The 17,700-nt window shown below is 42.3% G+C and overlaps 1 protein-coding gene across 1 annotated transcript in view; it reads right to left on the reverse strand.

Annotated features, from left to right (window-relative positions):
• Positions 1–202: 202 nt before the first annotated feature.
• The window catches only part of LOC311238979 (ADAMTS-like protein 2), a 62,626-nt gene continuing 45,128 nt past the window's right edge, over positions 203–17,700 (reverse strand). Inside the window, exons 13-20 of the mRNA XM_084327193.1 lie at positions 17,347–17,447; positions 15,178–15,304; positions 14,497–14,710; positions 10,573–10,728; positions 9,937–10,107; positions 6,352–6,528; positions 4,758–4,911; positions 203–935 (exon numbers count right to left, since the gene is read on the reverse strand). Of these exons, the coding sequence (XP_084183319.1) occupies positions 808–935; positions 4,758–4,911; positions 6,352–6,528; positions 9,937–10,107; positions 10,573–10,728; positions 14,497–14,710; positions 15,178–15,304; positions 17,347–17,447 (1,228 nt within the window). The 3' untranslated portion in view covers positions 203–807. The remainder of the gene's footprint in view (positions 936–4,757; positions 4,912–6,351; positions 6,529–9,936; positions 10,108–10,572; positions 10,729–14,496; positions 14,711–15,177; positions 15,305–17,346; positions 17,448–17,700) is intronic.

Raw genomic sequence — 17,700 nt, forward strand, 5'->3', positions numbered from 1 at the left:
TGGAGAGATAGAGAAAGATGGAGAGAGGAGAGATAGGTAGATAGATAGATAGATAGATAGATAGATAGATAGATAGATAGATAGATAGATAGATAGATAGATAGATAGATAGATAGATAGATAGATAGATAGATAGATAGATAGATAGAGGGGGGGGGGGGGGGTCCATTAACCCTTTAGCACCTTAAATGTCGCAGCAGCTTTGGATAGAAGGATGTAGGACTGAGGGAAAGATGGAAGAACAGATGAATACATGGATAGAGTGAAGAAAGGAGAGGAGAGAGAGAGTGTGCATGTGTGTGTGTGTATGTGTATGTGTGTCTGTATGCGTATGTGTATGTATGTGTGTTAATATTCAGTCCTCAACACTGACACATGAAAACAGAGGTCAACTGGTCGAACAACAAACTTCTGTCCTGAATGTATTTCAGTCTAAATGAGTCTAGGGTTAAAGGTTAAAGGTCACCGTTGGTAGACATCACTATCTATTGAACTGAACTAGTGAACACGTTTCCCCGCCTGGAAATATCACCTGAATGACGCACAAAGTCACATGAACAATGAGTTGTGAGGTCATGACCTCTGACCTTCTGTCACTATTGGCTGCTTCAGTCACAAGCAGAACCAACAGCGGACAGAATGGTAGAATGCAGTAGAAAACATGAACATGAACGTGTTAGTGGCCTACAGCCTTTACAGCATCACAGGAGGAGAAAGAAGATTTACAGAATTCACTGTGTTGGAATTTCCAGGTTTGGACCACATGAACGGGGCAGTAGTTTGACCTTTAATGGTTGGGGTCAGGGGTCAGGGCCTCAGGGCTCGACAGGCCTGGCAGCAGGCCTTCCTGTAGTACCAGTGAGAGCAGAGACGCACTTTGAGGACCAGAGAGCAGTTGACCGTCGGCTTGTCCTGGCAGGAGTCTTCTACTGCTGCTGTAGATTCATTAGATTAGATCAGATTACATTAGATTACATTATATTCGATTAGATCAGATTACAATAGATTACATTACATTAGATTACATTACATTAGATCAGATCAGAATACATTATATTAGATTACATTCGATTAAATCATATTAGATTACATTACATTAGATTAGATCAGATCAAATAGTATTACATTAGATCAGATTGCATTATATTATATTAGATCAGATTATTATTATTTTCTTTTATCTACCTTTTCTCCCCATTTTCTATTTTTCTCCCATCCCAATTTCGTATTGTCCAATTCTACCCTCCCCTGTCTCGAACGTTGTTAGACCATGCCTCCCACTGGTCGGCTGCAATGTGGACGAAGCCTTGCATCACGTGTCCCCTCCGGTACACGAGGAGGCAGCCGTCGCATCTTTTCACCTGTACAGCGCGATCTCTCAGCGGCGAGGAGTAACGCGTGGGAGGCTCACGCTGCCCCCGTTGCTTCCTGATTCTGCTGTACAGGCGCACCAACCGACCTGTAGGAGTCACTGTCCACAACGTCCGATCCCCACCCACCGGCTTTCCCACCCCCTAATACTGCCAATTGTATTAGTATGAACGACCAGCCAAGCCGGAAGCAACGCAGAGAGCTGGGCTCGAACCCAGCATCTCCCGCATTAGTGGTGAGCGCCTTGCCCACTGCGCCACTTAGCCGCCCTAATATTACATTAGATTTAAATGTATTGTCATCATGCAGCACAAGTACAGTTTATAAATTTGTCATCTAACTAGAGTGCACATGTAACAGTAAAGTGCAATAGTGATATACAATGTACAGGTGATTACCGTAAACAGGATATAACTAGGGTGACCAGATGTCACGCATTGTGCGTCATTGCACAGCAAAACTGTATTTTTTCACGCGTCACGCAAATTGAGACCATGTCCCTCTTATTGGTTGTCATCTGCGCAAACGTCCCCCCCCAGCCAATGTGAAGAGGTGGCCACTGGCCGGGTGGGCTCTCTGTCTGTTTATTGACATAGTAGCACCGCACGCGCGTTTCTCCGCGATAGCAAAAAGCTGAGTGACAGTGACACTGACAGCTCGTGCGACCCGCCATTAAGAAGAAGAAGACACTGACAGCTAGAACACACTCGTACTTAAAAAAATGCAGGACACACCAAACAAAAAGAGGAGGTGTAGTTACCGTAGCGAATGGAAAACAGAATACCCATGGGCAGGGCTGTACGCTAAGCTTTTTCACTAGGGGCACACTTGCCCCTAAATGAGAAATTTAGGGGCAAAGAATATTTTTTAGGGGCAAATTTTTAAATAACTATTTTACCATTATAGTAGGGCTGGGCGATATGGCCTCTAAATGATATCGCGATATTTTGACATTTCCTCTAAAGCACTTAAAAATGCTTGATTTAACCCTTTGATGCATACAGTCACGCCAATATGATGATTATAATAAGTCCCTGCAACATATGTTTGCATTATTAAACCATGAAGATGCTTTAAAAAATAATTTAATGAAAATGTACTAAGAGTAGTCTACTGACACTAATAAAAAAAATTATTTACATCTAAGACAATTTATATAAAAACTCTTGGGTGCCTTTTACACAGTACTGTGTTTTCTATCCACTTTAGCCAAACACACACATATATATATATATATATATATATATATATATATATATATATATATATATATATATATATATATATATATATATATATATATATATATATATACACACACACTACTGTGAGAAAATAATAATCACACAGACTTAATGATTTTAGAATATTTCAGATAATGAAATTAAATGTTTATATCATCAACTATCCAGTTAGTATTTATACTGTGTGTAACATTTGGCTACTTTAAATCATTGAATGTAGAGAGAGAGCGAGAGAGAGAGAGAGAGAGAGAGAGAGAGAGAGAGAGAGAGAGAGAGGGGGGGGGGCGAGAACGAACAAGAGAGCCAGCCCCCCCCTTCGGGTTTTGTTCTAGGTTCGCGTTTTGATCGTCTAAGCTGCCGTAGGTGATGACGTCACACTCGAATGTAAACAGGAAGAGATGGAGATGGAGACACACAGAGATCGAAATTGAATGATATACAGAAATGAATAACCAATAAATATGAAGTTATGTTTAAACTTCTGTTGTCAAGCGTTGTCAATATAACCCACCCCCTTTCCTCACGAATGGAACTAGTCTTGTGGAGTCCGCTTTGACCGTTTTCCAGGGTTAGCAGAGATCGCTAGTTAGCTTAGCATAATCCTAATGGATACCTTGGTTAGAAGCTACCGTTAGCTCATTGCTCGTGTCAATTAAATTGCATGTTATTAAAGGTCCGCGCTGGTCTGTCTAATGAAATTATAACCGCAACATTATATTGCACTGTACAGCCCTGGTTGTAGGCTAATGTTTTACTACAATTTGTATGGATTAATTTAGGAGTGAAATGCGAATGAAGGGTTGAAATCACCACTCGCAAGCTTGCCCCCAGATATTATTTTAAACTCGCACGGACCAAATTAGGGGGCAATTTGCGATCATATCATCGCACTGTACAGCCCTGCCCATGGGTGAGAAATGTCGAGGGGGATGCAGAGAGGGTTTATTGTGAACTTTGCAATAGTTCGTTCTCTATTGGGCACGGGGGGATTTGATATAAAACGACATAGACAAGCTGAGTCCCACAAGAAACAGGTTACACAAAAAGAGACGTCAAAATCCATGTTCGCATTTCTCCGACCAAAAGACCTTGGACAAGAGTAGGTAAGGGATATGTACAGATATAGATATAGTATCTACAGATATGTAAAACTGATTATGTACAGGACAGATATATAGTATATACTGTAAGAATAAATATAAATATATATATTACATACTAGGCGTGGGGGGGAAATCGATACGTAGTAGTATCGCGATACTTTGCGTGGCGATACTGTATCGATACAGGGACGCCAAGTATCGATATTTAATTATTCATAAAAATAAAAAATAAAACACCTATACTACTACCTACAATAATCCTGTACTATATAATAATCCTGTAATAATTTAGTAGTATATAATAATCCAGCACTATATAATAATCCAGCACTATATAATAATCCTGTAATAATTCAGTAGTATATAATAATCCAGCACTATATAATAATCCAGCACTATATAATAATCCTGTAATAATTCAGTAGTATATAATAATCCAGCACTATATAATAATCCAGCACTATATAATAATCCTGTAATAATTCAGTAGTATATAATAATCCTTTACTATATAATAATCCTGTAATAATTCAGTAGTATATAATAATCCAGCACTATATAATAATCCTGTAATAATTCAGTAGTATATAATAATCCAGCACTATATAATAATCATGTACTATATAATAATCCTGTAATAATTCAGTAGTATATAATAATCCAGCACTATATAATAATCCTGTAATAATCCAGCACTATATAATAATCCTGTAATAATTCAGTAGTATATAATAATCCAGCACTATATAATAATCCTGTAATAATCCAGTAGTATATAATAATCCAGCACTATATAATAATCCTGTAATAATCCAGCACTATATAATAATCCTGTAATAATCCAGCACTATATAATAATCCAGCACTATATAATAATCCAGCACTATATAATAATCCAGTAATAGTCCAGCACTATATAATAATCCAGTACTATATAATAATCCAGTACTATATAATAATCCAGCACTATATAATAATCCAGTACTATATAATAATCCAGCACTATATAATAATCCAGCACTATATAAGAATCCAGTACCAGGAGTCTCGGTGGGACAGCTCTGGACCTCACAGCTCCGTCGGGCTTCTGGTTTGAGGGCGGAGTCACAGCTGTGTCCCCTGGTAACAAGCTCCTCCCCCTGGTAACACTTCACCTCCCGCACCTGAACTCCACTTCCACATGTCTTACTGCACTGAGAGGAGGAGAGGAGGAGGGAGGAGAGGAGGAGAGAGGAGAGGAGGAGAGGAGGGAGGAGAGGAGGAGGGAGGAGAGAGGAGATTAGAGGAGAGAAGGAGAGGAGGGGAGGAGAGAGGAAGGAAGGAGAGGAGGGAGGAGAGGAGAGGAGGGAGGAGAGGAGGAGAGATGAGAGGAGGGAGGAGAGAAGGAGGAGAGAGGAGAGGAGGGGAGGAGAGAGATTAGAGGAGAGAAGGAGAGGAGGAGAGGAGATAGGAGAGAAGGAGCGAAAAGAAGAGGAGAGGAGAGAAGGGGAGAGGAGGATAGAAGATAAGAGAGGAGAGAAAGAGAGGAGAGGAGAGAAGGAGAGAGGATATTGTTTTATCACCCAACAAACCTAGAGTCAGACAGACAGATATATATCTAGATATATAGATAGATAGAGACAGACACAGACAGAGACAGCCAGACATATAGACATATAGACAGACAGACAGACATATAGACAGACAGACAGACAGACATATAGACAGACAGACAGACAGACATATAGACAGACAGACATATAGACAGACATATAGACAGACAGACACAGACAGAGACAGACAGACATATAGACAGACATATAGACAGACAGACAGAGACAGACAGACATATAGACAGACAGACACAGACAGAGACAGACAGACAGACATATAGACAGACATATAGACAGACAGACACAGACAGAGACAGACAGACATATAGACAGACATATAGACAGACAGAGACAGGCAGACAGACAGACAGACATATAGACGGACAGACAGACAGACAGACAGACAGACAGACATATAGACAGACAGAGACAGACAGACAGACAGACAGACATATAGACGGACAGACAGACAGACAGACAGACAGACAGACAGACAGACAGACAGACAGACAGACAGACAGACAGACAGACAGACAGACAGACAGACAGACAGACAGACAGACAGACAGACAGACAGACAGACAGACAGACAGACAGACAGACAGACAGACAGACAGACAGACAGACAGACAGACAGACAGACAGACAGACAGACAGACAGACAGACAGACAGACAGACAGACAGACAGACAGACAGACAGACAGACAGACAGACAGACAGACAGACAGACAGACAGACAGACAGACAGACAGACAGACAGACAGACAGACAGACAGACAGACAGACAGACAGACAGACAGACAGACAGACAGACAGACAGACAGACAGACAGACAGATAGATAGATAGATAGATAGATAGATAGATAGATAGATAGATAGATAGATAGATAGATAGATAGATAGATAGATAGATAGATAGATAGATAGATAGATAGATAGATAGATAGATAGATAGATAGATAGATAGATAGATAGATAGATAGATAGATAGATAGATAGATAGATAGATAGATAGATAGATAGATAGATAGATAGATACCTGGGACCAGGCAGTGGAGAACCATTTGGAACAGGGCCTCTGGAAGCAGTCGGAGCTCGTCTCTGGTTGGTCGGCGTGGTCACAGCTGCTGTCAGGGAACTCTTTAAACACGCCCCCTTCCAGCCCCACGCACACCACCTGCCGCTGCCGCATGCCACGCCCACACGTAGCATTACACTGAGACACACACACACACACACACACATGCACACACACACTGAGAGATGGCGCTGACAGAGATGGTCGCAGTCTTTCGAACTCCCACTCAACCTATATTTCTTGTTCTTTTTTACTTATTGTTACCATTCTTGTATTCATTGCTGTTTCTTAATTGTGGACTGTTGAGTCTGAGCTCGAAACACAAGAATGTCATTACCTGCAATGCCCCTGTATTGTTGTGTATTTGACAATAAAGAACTTGAACTTGAACGCACACGAAGAGAGGTGATCAGGAGCATTATTGTCATTCTGTTCCTACATCAGTCATGTTAAAGGGCCAGTTCACCCAAAATAAAAACAAACTAACTTATTTTTCTCTTGCCCAGAATGTTATCTATTTTGTCCAGATAGTTTCAGTGTGATTTGTCTAGTTTTGGAGATATCAGCTGCAGAGATAGCAGTAGTATCTTTATTCAGTCATCACACACAATACAATATACACAATCATTCCAGACAGTCTTTGTTTTGTCAGTGACTGAATAGGTACAGGCTGAAGCCTGATGCTTATATATGTCTGTCCTATATTATTATCAGAGTAAGCCTCCAAAACAAAAACAATTATTCACATTTGTAACCAGGGTACAAAATAGTTACACGCCCAGCGCCACTGGCTTGTAGATTTATTCTTTGGCGATTAGAATTTAAGGTCTGCCCGCCACCTGGCGGCTAACAAAATACACTGCATCTACCGCTTCTCCTCCAATCCACTCCCTCCAGGCCGCTCACAGTGGTTTAACACTGATGTAATATACTACATGTAGTACAATGCCAAAGCAACAGATGGCGATGTACAAACATGAAGGCCATTTTCAACCAATGAGAAGGGTGAACCTGTGATATCCTGTTCAGGCTTTGTCACTCACATTGTGTTAGAAAAAGTTTTGACGCCATTGTTGTTGTCGTTAGCTTACATGCTAACGTTAATGGCAGCGACCATAGCATTGTGGCTAGGCTAGCTATCATCGCTTAATAGAGCTAGTGAATGGATAAACAACGTTATTTAACATTGCAGAATGGGTACAATTACAATGCGGCTCAATACAAACAATTGTTAAGGGGCCCAGGGGGTGTAGACTGTTGTAGTTTGAGCTAATTTACACCATGCTCCAAAAAATAAATTAAAAATCTGCCAAGCGATGTGCCACGGGGAGCGCTCGATTCAAGGTGAGCGGTGAGCGAGCGGAGAGCGACTTGGGGGCGGGGTCAACATGAGCGATTAGCGGAGCAATTCGTTTCCTTATATCGCTTCCTCAGGGTTCCAACTTGTGTTGACAAAATGCGCTCTCTCTCTAGACTAGAAAGGTGCACTCAGTAGAGCACAGATGTCCGCCAGGGCGGCAGTCACACATAATAATAATAATAATAATAATAATAATAATAATAATAATAATAATAATAATAATAATAATAATAATAATAATAATAATAATAATAATAATAATAATAATAATAATAATAATAGATTGGATTTGTAATGCACTTTTTGTGCCCGACCCCACTTCTATGTTTCAATAAATTATTTGCATTTAAAACTATTAACGCTGACTCATTCCTTCAGTCCACTCAAAATTATGCTAATATTCCTTATGTTGTTTATGATATTAATTGAAAATAGCATATGAGAGTATTATATGTAATAATAACACATGGCGATATACTATATATTGGCTAGTAAAAAATCTGCCTGGCTGGTACTTTTAAAAATCTACCAGCCAAAATGGCTGGTAAGTCAAAAAGTTAAGTTTGTTCCCTGTTTGTAACCCTCAGAAATAGCTATACAACATACATATTTTCTTTTTTTTAACCAGAAGTGAATGACTCAGCATTGTTCCACAAGTTAACCCCAACAATAGAAATACATCTCCTTTTAATCCGTTTCTTAGCTTTTTGAACAGTAAACGTACAAACATCTTTTACATTTTACATTTAGCTGAAAGATACATTTTATCCAAAGCTACTTACAATAGCTGTACAACAAGTCAGCAGGAAGGGTACAACTCTGGCAGTTAAGGATCAGTAACATTGTTCGTCAAACAGTGTTGGACTTGAGTGCTACAGTCTTGAGTGCATAGTAGTAAAGACATACAATATTAGCACAGTAGGTAGTAATAATAGGCAAAGCAGATTACGTAGTAGCAGAGTAAAAAACAGTACACATTGTTTCTTAATTTCAGATATTGATTGAAGAAGTGTGTTTTTAGTCAACAGGTTTCATCTGTCTTGACTGTGGTGGGATGTTCCTGCTTCTCTTTGATGACCCCTGACCCCAGATAACCCCTGACCCCAGATGTCCCCAGGAGCTCGGATAGGAGTCTGAGCTCATATTTTTCTACCAAATTAAGCAATATCGCTGTTACTGAACATCAGCTCAGTAGAACAGCACAACCTCAAGTGTCATGTTGCTTTTTGATCCACTTTTTCTCCCATTTTCTATATTTTTCTCCCATCCCAATTTCGTATCATCCAATTCAACCCTCCCCTGTCACGGACGCTGTTTCTTGCCTCCCACAAGCCGGCTGCAATGTGGACTAAGTCATACATAGCACAAGTCCCCTCCGGTACTTGAGGTAACAGCAGTCGCATCTTTTCACCTGCGCAGCTCGATCTCTCAGTGGCGAGGAGTAACGCGTGGGAGGCTCACGCTGCCCCTGACACTTCCTGATTCTACTGCGCAGGCGCACCAACCGACCTGTAGGAGTCGCTGTCCACAACGCCCGATCCCCACCCATCAGTTTCCCACCCCATAATACGGCCAATGTGTATTAGTACGGAAGACCAGCTAAACTGAAAGCAAATGTGGAGCGCTGGGCTCGAACTGACGAGCCCAGCGTCTCCAGCATTTCGTGGCGAGCGCCTTGCCCACTACACCACGTAGCCGCCCAAGTGTCATGTAGCTTTTATACAACAGTTCTACACGTGACATTTAAGATAAGATGAGATAAGATTATATAAGATAAGATATTCATTTATTGATCCCAGAAATTCAGGCATCATAGCAGCATGAGGGGTGGGGGTACAGGTATGGGCAGGGTATAGTAGAAAGACATAAATATAGGCAAAGAAATTTGTGTATGTGTATGTGTGTATGTAGGTGTGTATGTGTGTGTGTGTGTGTGTGTGTGGGTGTGTGTGTATGTGTGTGTATCCCTACCTAAACATTTAAACATTTTAAATCTAACCCTAACTAACCGTACTGTCATGCACTTGTCCTAATAAACTAACCTACACTGTAGCACTCAACACTTTGATGAACATTGTTGCTCAGCTGATAGAGTTGTGCCCTTCCTGATGGCTTGTCGTACAGAACTTGTAAGTCGATTTGGATAAAAGCGTCAGCTAAATGACTAAATGTAAATGTAAATGTACCTGTTGCCACTCTTGCTCCACCCAGTGGGCGGGGCAGTCTCTGTCTCCACAGGGGTAGATGGCCAGCGGCCTCAGTGATTGGTCGCACTGCTCCTCTGACATCACAATCCCACCTGCCGACCGACACAACAGAGCACGCACCATCCTGCCCTCACCACACACACCTGAACACTACACAGACACAGACACGCAAGACACACACACACAAACACATACACATACATAGACACACACACACACACACACATGTATACATACAGGAGAGAGACAGATACGGAAATATAAAATCAAGTAAATAAACTAAAGTGTGTTTGTGTGTATGTGTGTGTGTGTATGTTTGTGTATGTGTGTGTGTGTATGTTTGTGTATGTGTGTGTGTGTTTGTGTATGTGTTTGTGTGTGTGTGTGTGTGTGTGCGCGTGCGTGTGTGTGTGTGTGTGTGTGCGTGTGTGTGTGAGAGTGTGTTTGTGTTTATGTTCAAGTTTCTTTATTAGTTGACATGCAAAAATACATGTGCGTGTGTGTGTGTGTGTGTGTGTGTGTGTGTGTGTGTGTGTGTGTGTGTGTGTGTGTGTGTGTGTGTGTGTGTGTGTGTGTGTGTGTGTGTGTGTGTGTGTGTGTGCGTGCGTGACTCACAGGACCCCAGTCAGAAACAGTCCATCTCCTGTCACAGGGCGGGCCTTCACACTCCTGGCTGTCTATTGGTCGAGACGACTCGTTGCATAATCTGGTCTCCATGGAGCAGCGAACCTCCCTTGTCCTGACGCCTCGAGACCCACACCTAGCTGAGCACTACACGCACGCACGCACGAACACACACACACACACACACACACACACACACACACACTTGAATACTTTATTTGGTTCCACAAATTATATTACATAAACAGGGAATCACATGTATCGGGGCCAAGCAGCACTGAACACTTAAGGTACATATAGCACCTCCTTCTCCACATGGCTAAGCTGCCAATAATAGCTAATAATATTATTATACCGCTCATGGTGCGTTAATATACATGGCCAAAACTTCCGAATATGAGATATGAGTATACTATATCTACACTTGTACCCAAAGCTGGTTATCACATCGAGCAATGGTTGGTATTTTATATACTTGTCCTGGAAAGCCTGGTCCATGTACAGGTCAAAGGCACAACCTACTTCTAAGATTAGCACCTCCTTGTGGCTGGTGTCAACAAAAACAACATCAGGTGTATTTGGGATGTTAGCAAAGACACCATTGGTAAAACCAAACCATTCTGGTAGCACACTAGTATGCTTGTACATTGCTGCACTAGATGGTAAGATGTTTTGTACCGCATCAGACACAATGTCCACAATACGATCATGACGAGCTATGTACAGGTGTTTGTATGCATTACATCCATTTGTTATGTGTGCAATGGATTCTAGGTGTTGTTGTGAATCCTGATGGTTTAAACAGAATGGACTGTGAATGTGAGGATACCAGGTGGACAGATTGTACTTAGTAGGTAATACCTGCAGTCTTGCTTTGATGGTGAATCTCAAAACATCCTCAAGTTTGTGGAGTGAGGTCTTACATGCAGATCTGTAGACTATGTCACCATAATCAAGCATGGGGAGTATTGTCATTTGATCCAGAGTGAGTTTAGCAGAGGAAGTGAAGGTGGAGCACATTCTGTACAAGAAGCCGAGTTTGGATTTGACCTTCGACTGTAATCTGGTGAGAGAGAGACAGAGTGCTGTCTAGCCAGATCCCCAAGTATTTATACTCAGTGACCTGGTCCAGAACAGCGCCCTCAAAGGTGGTGATGTCGCAGCCAGTGGGGGTTGCAGCAGAGCCCCTCCTCCCAAACCACATGACCTTGGTCTTGCTGGTGTTAAGCAGGAGGTTGAGGGAGGAAAAGGCCTGCTGGACCTTACGGAAGCTATCCTGGAGTGAGGTGAGTACTAAATCTGGGGAGGGACCGACGGAATAGAGAATGGTGTCATCAGCGTAAAGGTGAATAGAGAGTTTATAACCGAGTATGCAATATCATTTATATAAATGGAGAAGGGCTAGGATCGATCCAGTATGGATACAGTATGTAGCATGGATACAGTATGTATCATGGATATAGTATGGATACAGTATACCCTGAAGACTCTGGCAGGAGCACTCATTCAAGGGTACTACGACTATGCTTGCACCTCATGGTACCAAAGCACCTCAAAGGCACTAAAAACCAAATTACAAACATCTCAAAACAAACTAGTCAGACTACTGCTTGACCTGACTCCTAGAACCCACCTCACCCCTGCCCACTTTGACAACCTAGGATGGCTTAGAGTAGACGACAGAGTACAGCAACTTGCAATGGGCCTGGTCTACAAGATACACTACACGACCAAGGTACCCATGTACATGTCAAAATACTTCCCAAAGGTCAGTGAATACCACGATCACAACACCAGAGGGAGCTCCACAAATCATGTTAAACCCAGATTCGGCTCAAACAAGGGACTAAACACGTTTCGCAATTATGCCACATCAATGTGGAACGCCCTACCCAAAGCTGTAAAGGAATGTGAATCACTACCCACTTTCAAAAACACTCTCAAAGAACACCTACGAGAGACTGCAATTCGAAACTGGCCCCTACAAATGTCATAACCCAGTTGTACAGTAAATGACCAAGTATGGCTTTGTCAGTATTCCAATTTATAGTGTAGTGTCCCCCACCCACCCCCTACCCAACCGCCCCCCCCCCCCCCCCCCCCCCACCTCCAATGTACAGCCCCCCCCCACCCAACCCCACCTACCCAACCTCCTCCAATGTACAGTTTCTATGTCAAATGTATATACACTCTTTTTCTGGACACTTTTTGTATCACACACAGTACTGTATCTGCAAATCTGGTATGTCATAAATGTATGAATGAATGAATGACCTTTATTTATATAGCACCCTTCACAGCACGAATGCACAGGGTGCTTTACACTACAGCTTAATATAAAAACACAATAAAAACAAAATCAGAAATAAATGACAACAACAACAACAAACAGCAGTTAAAAACAGTGAAACCAGAATAAAAGAATTTGGATAAAATCATGAGTCACTAATTAAAACAAAACTATAGAACAGTGAGGACAAGAAAAAGTGCCTATGCATGACCAAAAGCCTGTCTGAATAAATGTGTTTTTAATTGTTTTTTAAAAGAGTTCTCAGAGGGGCAATTCGCAGGTCCAGGGGGAGAGCGTTTCAGAGCCTTGGTGCTGTCACCTGGAAGGCTCGATCACCCCTTGTTTTAAGCCTGGACCTGGGGACCACCAGGAGGTGCTGATCGGCAGATCTGAGTGAGCGGGTGTTGGTGTAGGGATGGATGAGTTCAGTGATGTAGATGGGGGCCTGACCGTGAAGTGCTCTGAAAGTGAAAGTGAGGACTTTGAAGTGAATTCTATAGTGTACCGGGCGGGAGCCAGTGCAGGGATACCAGAATGGGAGTGATGTGGCATGATTTTTTTGACCTTGTGAGTAGCCTGGCTGCAGCATTTTGGACCATTTGTAGTTTATCTGTGGATGATTTGGTGAGACAGGTGAAAAGTGAGTTGCAGTAGTCAAGCCTAGAGGAAATAAAAGCATGCACGGACAGTTCTAGTTCAGAGTGAGATATGATGGTGCGTAGTTTTGCAATGTTTCTGAGGTGAAAGAAGCAGGTGCGTGTGAGTGTTTTGACATGTTTGTCTAGGTTCATGGCCTGGTCGAAGACAACACCCAGGTTTCTCAGGTGGGGACGTATGTTGTCTTTAAGGGACCCCAAGTGAGTGGCCACTCTAGCTGCAGTCTTTTCAGCTGCTACGATCAGCACCTCAGTTTTTTTTGCATTTAACTGGAGGAAGTTACTCCCCATCCAGCTCTCAATGCCGAGCAGGCACTCCTGGAGAAGGCTGAGTTTCTCCAAGTTGTCGGGTTTAAAAGAGCAGAGTAGTTGTATGTCGTCTGTGTAGCAGTGGTATTTAATGCCGGTGAATTTATTGATGAGGAGGCCTAGGGGAAGCATGTAGATGGCAAAAAGGAGTGGTCCTAGCACCGATCCCTGTGGTACCCCACATGAGAGGGGGGTGGGGTCAGATTTAAAAGGACCCACAGCCACCGAGAACGTTCTCTCCTTTAGATAAGAGGCAAACCAGTTTAGAGCGCTCCCAGAGATGCCCACCCACTCCCTGAGCCTGTCCAAAAGTATAGATGTAGCAGTACTGTCTATCTGTATGTCGTGTGTCATATATGTTTTGATGAATTGAAAATGGGGGACCCTGATATAAACAAGACGAAAGTCTTTCTCTGGTCTGCATCCCCTTAACAATTGTATGTATTGAGCTGTACTGTACTGTACCCATTCTGCAATCTGTTAATAAACTTTTCAATCAATCAATCAATCAATCAATCAATCAGTATGTAGCATGGATACAGTATATAGCATGGATACAGTATGTAGCATGGATAAAGTATGTAGCATGGATACAGTATGTAGCATGGATACAGTATGTAGCATGGATTTCACATCACAAGATCAATGACTCCTCCTCACCTCTGACCAATCGGAATTCTCCCACTGCGGTCCACAACTCTGTCCGAGGCAGACCTTCCTATTGGCTGGTTTGTGCAGGTCATGTGCCAGGCAGAGCGAATCGTAGACTGAGGAGTCCAGGCCAGGAGACAGCATCTTCCAGCAGCGTACGGTTCTGTACTGAAAGCCCTCCCCGCAGGTTCTGGAGCACTCACTCCATCCACTGGTCTCCCACCTGGGGGGTTGCAGCTGAGGCTTAGTATCAGTAGAGATTTCATTATCAATCAATCAGGGTGTCTGCAGGTTTCAACACGTTCAAGACTTTTCAAAACCTTTTTAATACCACTGAGAGCAAAGTTTAATACCAATTTCACAGGATACTAGCAAAAAAACGAATAGAAACACTGAACTGGCGGCTGCACTTGCACGCCAATTTAAATTATTACGTGTAAGTTCTCAGTAGCCCCGCAAAAAACGACTTGAATACAAAAACATTTCATATATTTAATAATATTTAATCTCCCGACAGTCGGGCTCCCCCCCAAAAGTGTAATAGCTGTGCAAATGAAATGGAATACTTTTTAATACCTTTTAAAGCCTTAAATTGAGAATTATGAATTTAAGACTTTTTTAAGACTTTTTAACACCCTGCAGATTAACACCCTGTATTCAGTACCGATGATAATCTATAGGTGCTGTTACCTGGGGGGACAGTCTTTTCCGGAGCAGAACTCGTGCGTCGGCTCTGGTTTAGTCACAGAGTCACAGTAGCTGTCATCTACCTCTGTGCCATCGTAACGTATACACATCGCATAGCTAGCACTGATACCTGTAACACACATCGCATAGCTAGCACTGATACCTGTAACACACATCGCATAGCTAGCACTGATACCTGTAACACACATCGCATAGCTAGCACTGATACCTGTAACACAACACATAGCACTGATACCTGTAACACACAACACATAGCACTGATACCTGTAACACAACACATAGCACTGATACCTGTAACACACAACACATAGCACTGATACCTGTAACACACAACACATAGCACTGATACCTGTAACACACAACACATAGCACTGATACCTGTAACACACAACACATAGCACTGATACCTGTAACACACAACACATAGCACTGATACCTGTAACACACAACACATAGCTAGCACTGATACCTGTAACACACATCACATAGCTAGCACTGATACCTGTAACACACATCACATAGCACTGATACCTGTAACACACAACACATAGCACTGATACCTGTAACACACAACACATAGCACTGATACCTGTAACACACAACACATAGCACTGATACCTGTAACACACAACACATAGCTAGCACTGATACCTGTAACACACAACACATAGCACTGATACATGTAACACACAACACATAGCACTGATACCTGTAACACACAACACATAGCACTGATACCTGTAACACACATCACATAGCACTGATACCTGTAACACACAACACATAGCACTGATACCTGTAACACACAACACATAGCACTGATACCTGTAACACACAACACATAGCACTGATACCTGTAACACACAACACATAGCTAGCACTGATACCTGTAACACATCACATAGCACTGATACCTGTAACACACATCACATAGCTAGCATTGATACCTGTAACACACAACACATAGCACTGATACCTGTAACACACAACACATAGCTAGCACTGATACCTGTAACACACAACACATAGCTAGCACTGATACCTGTAACACACAACACATAGCACTGATACCTGTAACACAACACATAGCACTGATACCTGTAACACACAACACATAGCACTGATACCTGTAACACACATCACATAGCTAGCACTGATACCTGTAACACACAACACATAGCTAGCACTGATACCTGTAACACACATCACATAGCACTGATACCTGTAACACACAACTAGGCCTGCCACGATAACACATTTTGCTGGGCGATTAATTGCCCCCGAAAATATCGCGATAAGCGATATTATTGCGACCGGTTAGAGAATTTTTTTGAGAAATGTATTTCCCAAAACTTTTATTTTGAAGCCCACCGCTCCGTCTTTTCCGGTGTTTAAGACTTTTATTTTGAAGCCCACCGACCGGACCGGAAGTATTGTTGTGATTATCCTAGCCGACAACTTGTCTCGTCCGGTTCTGTGTTTTTTAGTTTTAACGTTAGCTACTAACGTTAGATGCAGCTACTACATGCAATCAACGATGAGGAGGAAGCGTCAAAGCAGTATATAATAGAATAGCTGTGGTGCGTAGGCACTGCAGCACGACTCGAAAACGACCTGTTATAATAAATTAATTCATGTTTAACTTGTCCCCGTCTCCAGTCCTTTGACTAGCCCCACCCGTTCATTGTAAACAATGATGCATGTAATTGTATTAACGTTATTCTGTGTTATTCTAACGTTACACTACAAATAACGCTACTTGGTTAAAAGGAGCAACACTATTGAGAAATGTAGTTAAGCTATATGTGGCGTTGCTATAGGCGAGCTCCCGTGCTGTGCTCTGTAGTAAGGCCAGCGGCCCGCCTCCCAACACGGACAGTGACTGACAAGGGGCACTGGTTCCGCCTCATTAAAACAAACGCGCAAATAGCAATTAATCGCGCCCGTCAAAATCATTGCATTAATTTTAATTATCGCGGCAATTAATCGATTTATTGCTTATCGCGGCAGGCCTACACACAACACATAGCACTGATACCTGTAACACACAACACATAGCACTGATACCTGTAACACACACACATACATACACAAAACAATAGACCACTTGCAAAGTATATATGTATGTGTGTGTTGTGCACGTGTGGTTACCAGTAGTGCATGTGGAGCTGCAGGGGGCGTAGGCAGACACCTTCCATCTGTACATGTCAGCTAGACTGATGTCAGCATCCAGACCCACATCAAAATCATTACTGCAGAGAGAGAGAGAGAGAGAGAGAGAGAGAGAGAGAGAGAGAGAGAGAGAGAGAGAGAGAGAGAGAGAGAGAGAGAGAGGGGGGGGGAGATAGAGGGGGGTGCCATGCCATAAATCAGACAGCCCATTATTCTGGCAGCTCAATAGTCTGACATATTTCCCATTGGACCGAAAGCCCATTGGTCCGACAGTCTGTTATCCCCAAAATCATTGAATAAGTAATGATTATAGTTAAAAGGGACATATTATAT

Source organism: Notolepis coatsorum, assembly GCF_963971535.1.
Source record: "Notolepis coatsorum genome assembly, chromosome: 13".
Lineage (NCBI taxonomy): Eukaryota > Metazoa > Chordata > Actinopteri > Aulopiformes > Paralepididae > Notolepis > Notolepis coatsorum.